Source organism: Rosa chinensis, chromosome 2 (assembly GCF_002994745.2).
Source record: "Rosa chinensis cultivar Old Blush chromosome 2, RchiOBHm-V2, whole genome shotgun sequence".
Taxonomy (NCBI): Eukaryota; Viridiplantae; Streptophyta; class Magnoliopsida; order Rosales; family Rosaceae; genus Rosa; species Rosa chinensis.
Genome location: NC_037089.1, coordinates 32,411,528 through 32,415,494, shown reverse-complemented (window position 1 = coordinate 32,415,494; position 3,967 = coordinate 32,411,528). Strand labels below are relative to the sequence as shown.

The window sequence follows — 3,967 nt, the reverse complement described above, 5'->3', positions numbered from 1 at the left end:
TCTCATAGTTTAACGTTAAAGAAGATAGGCATTGATTTTAGGGTTCATTGATTTTAACGTGGAAGTAAGAATTTTTTTTTTTATTTTTCTCTATTTTTTTGTCCTTATTTGTCTTTTCATATGAGTTAACAAAGTAAAAAAAAACTAAAAAAATATGGAGGTCCAAAAAGCAGATTTGGAGGTCCAACTAGATTCTCCCATAAGTTTATTTTATTTTGCCTAACAACGTGAATTTGTTTAAGTTTTTTAGCTACCAAATGAAAGATTGGTTATCATTCCTTTTACAAGGGGGGTCCGCTCCCTAGATTGACCACATATCTCGATCAATTGGCTGATAATTTATATTAGCCTGAAAACCAAATTTATTTTCATACACAGAAATAGGACAAATTAAAAAAGCTTTGAAGATCGATCAGTCACATTTTTTCAGCACCTTGATCCCTTTCCAACGAGACTCCATGTAGTAAGAACCATCCGGCTGAGAGTAGACGCCGCATTTAAAATAATGAAACTTTCCTCCGCGACCGGGAGCTTCTAATTTGAGAACTCCATCGATATAAACCTTCAAATGCGAGGCGTAGACATCGTGGATTACATTAACTCGGAACCATCTGTCATAGATGTAAGGATCCAGGACTACAGTCCTATAGTATGTAAGGGTACCATTTGAACCAACTCTAAGCATTAGAGTGGTTGCGTGAGGGCTTGCCCCAAACACTTGCATTATGGTCACATTGGCTGTTCCACATGGTACGTACCCGTATCCTTCGAATTGCCATACACCTGAAGAATAATCGTATCCCTGCAGACAAAGAGATAGTTAGAGATGGTGAAGTGTTACTATTTTATTACTCAAATAAAAGGAGGAGATACACTACTTAATCGAAAATGCCAGATAGCTAGGGAAACTAAGGATTCCAGCCACCTATATGCCTTTTGCCATTTCCGGAGATGAATAAACATGATTTCACATCTATACTACTTAAAGGTGTTTACAATTTCAGATTGATTTTATGTTCGAAAAGTAATAAAGATATAAAACGAAAGTGTTACCAAACCTAGACATTAAGATTTTACTTACGCACCCTTATTCGGATCTCTGTTCGAGGATATGTGGGACTATTTCGAGAGAGGGGCTTATCCTTGAAGTACACCCACATCTTGTGCACTCCATGTTTGAAACTGTATCGTTTACTTAGCGGCAAGTCATATGGCTTGTGGATATGATAGTTTGATGTGTTTAATGGGAGACTTATGAAGCCAAGGGTTGGATCTACAGGCCAGCTGCTTGACCATTGCGTTAGCAGAAGAATAAAAGCTGTGCTTACTAAAGCAATGTGATTAAGGACACTCATATCTCTCTTGGTTGACAGTAGGTGGTCACTGGGGTGGAAGGTTGTTCTTTGAACTGTAGAAGAAGCTAGGTGCTTAATAGTGAAATCTTTGGACTCTTCTCTTTTAGTATTTCGTTGGGCAGTTGGGACTTGTCGAGTATACGTATCTGTTCACGGGTTCCTAATCTCTTGTCTGATAATAAATACAAAGATACAGAAACAACAAATGTTAAAAAAGAATAAAAACAAATTTACTAAAGTCTGACTTCATTTTCTACTTGATTTGAGCAACTGATAGCTTGTTATATACCAGGAAGAGAAACCAGAAAACATGATCTAGACGGACAAGTAGCTGATTCTAAGCTTGATATATCTTTGTGAAGACGTGAATGAATTCAAGAAGTTTCTCAATTATCCAAGCGAATTTGGTTTAGGGTTTGTTAGCATGCGCTCTCATTTTCAGATTATAATTAGTTAGTCATGTTCAGTGTTTTTTTTCATATTACTATTGTCAGCGCCGCGGTGGTTGTTTAGCTTTGAGCCTGCATGTAAGAGTGCTTAATGCTTACGGAAGAAGCGGTTTTGATCATAACCAATTTTCTAATAATTGCATAGAGAATTTAATATCGACCCACTTATATATTTACTTAGAAGCACTTCATGAAAACGTGAATGATACATGCTTTTTAGGACATACTACAAGTACGTGTTTGCACAGCACAATGACGGATAAGTTGGTAAGGCCAAGAACACTAATACACTAAATTAAAATGGACGTTGTTAGTTTTTTAGGGCCCGTTCAGTATCATTTTGCCATACTGTTTTTTGTTTTACGAATTCAAAAACTTATGTAATTTGCGTTCGGTGCATTATATTTGAAAAATAAGGAAAACGAATTAGGAAACAATTCAAGAACTATGAATAAATATGGGAAATGACTTTTTGACGTTTTCATTGTTTCCTGAAAACAACCTGTCCTGCAATTAGAGAAATTGATATATATTTTTTTACTTTTAAGCACATAGATCCACAAACTCTTCTCCTCTCTTTTAATTTTTCTCTCTTTCTTTCCCACAATTTCCATTGAGACTTATCCTCTCTTCTCATGATCTCATCTACTTTATCTGTTGTTTGAACTTTCTTCTTCCCCATCTTTTTCAATCAATTGAAACTTGCAGAATAATACAGTAGAGAAGAATGAAGGATTTAGAAAATCTCTCTTTCACGTGTCAGATCTAATTTATACGGATGATTTAGGGTGAAAGTTTCGGTATTTTATGCTTCGATATAATTGGATTATCTCATGGGCAAGAGGAATTAACAACTAAGATTGAGACATTTGATTGGATTATCTTTTTGAACTAAAGATTCAAGAGCTTGCAACTTCATATGATATATTTTATAAATAAAATTGAGGGAAGTTCAATCTTCTTCACAATACTCTTTCTTTTCTCATAACAACCAATAAAAGATTCATATTCAATACAAACAAATAGTCAATCTTTCATAATTACTAAGGAAAAACTAAACTAAGTGCTATAGATATGTTTTTTTTTAAATGATAGATATGTTTTTAATATTTCAAGTTTTTAAATATTTGTACCGAACATGTATTCATATCTTCAAAACTTATAGTTTAATTCTCCGTTTTCCTTCTACAATCCAGCATTACAAAAATAGTTTCATAAATGTTACAGGACACACCCTTAGAAGTGCTTCCGTATTACTAGCTCCACCATTGGAGTATGCGCATACATATACACAAAAAGAAGGCCATGAGACAAATAAAAGCATAGTTTTGAAGTAGTTATGTTAGTAATTTATGTACCCTTATTCGAATTTCGGTTCGAGCATGAGTCTGGCTCTCCGGGGAGTGGGGCTTGTCAGTGAAGTATACCCATAGCTTGTGCACTCCATCCACGAAGCTATAGCGCTCACTTAGTGGCAAGTCATATGGTCTCTGGATGTCCAAATTGGATGTGTTTAGTGGGAGTTCTAGGAAGCCAAGGGTTGGATCGTCCACAGGCCAGCTGCTGGACCATTGTGTTAGGACAAGAAAAAACGTTGTGCATGCCAAAGCAATGTGGTTTATATGGGCACCCATCTCGCTTCCTTAACTCGCACAATTGCAAATCATGTAGCAAGTACGAGCTACATATATATTTAAAAAGGAAATTTTAATTATAACTACACTAAAACTCAAACCAGATGAGGACAAAGGAAATGAATAGTGGAATGACGCTTATGCCCCCGCCTCTTCCTACTTTTTCCTGTTTTGCTATTCCTTTCTCTCTCGGCTAGGGCTGCACACGGATTGGGTTGGATCGGTTTTGACTCCAAACCATCTCTATGCCAAAGTGAGCAGTTTAGGCATTTTAGAAAATCGGTCATAAAAAAAAAAAAGCTCAATCCGACCCAATCCAATCCAATTACAGATGGTTTGGTTTGGTCGGTTAGGTGGTTTTCACCTACATAATATTAACATGCTTTTTATGAAAAATTCATAGTAAAAATTCAATCTCAATAATTGAAATTATGTTTTATTAGCTAATTAAAATCTAAAATATATAGTCCAAAACTAAAACCTAAATTAGATTCAAAGTGTTTCACTTATTTAACAACTTAGCCATCAA

General features: G+C 35.4%; 1 protein-coding gene across 2 annotated transcripts; it reads right to left on the bottom strand.

Annotated features, from left to right (window-relative positions):
• Positions 1 to 300: 300 nt before the first annotated feature.
• LOC112189497 (citrate-binding protein) lies at positions 301 to 3,634 on the bottom strand. Of its 2 annotated transcripts, XM_024328839.2 has the most exons (3): positions 3,540 to 3,634; positions 3,163 to 3,446; positions 301 to 802 (listed from the first exon to the last, which is right to left on the bottom strand). In XM_024328839.2, the coding sequence occupies exons 2-3, from the start codon at positions 3,436 to 3,438 to the stop codon at positions 413 to 415; spliced, it is 666 nt and encodes a 221-aa protein (XP_024184607.1). In that variant the 5' UTR covers positions 3,439 to 3,446; positions 3,540 to 3,634; the 3' UTR covers positions 301 to 412. The 2 variants fall into 2 exon arrangements, with proteins under 2 accessions (XP_024184607.1, XP_024184608.1); XM_024328840.2 differs by lacking the exons at positions 3,163 to 3,446; positions 3,540 to 3,634 and adding an exon at positions 1,086 to 1,366.
• Between the last annotated feature and the right edge of the window lie 333 nt (positions 3,635 to 3,967).

Excerpts from the sequence above, each read along its gene's own strand:
- LOC112189497 (XM_024328839.2), bottom strand. The coding sequence starts at position 3,438 with ATGGGTGCCCATATAAACCACATTGCTTTGGCATGCACAACGTTTTTT. Across the intron at positions 803-3,162 it reads GAACCGAAATTCGAATAAGG|GGATACGATTATTCTTCAGG; the intron begins GTACATAAATTA and ends CTTTGTCTGCAG.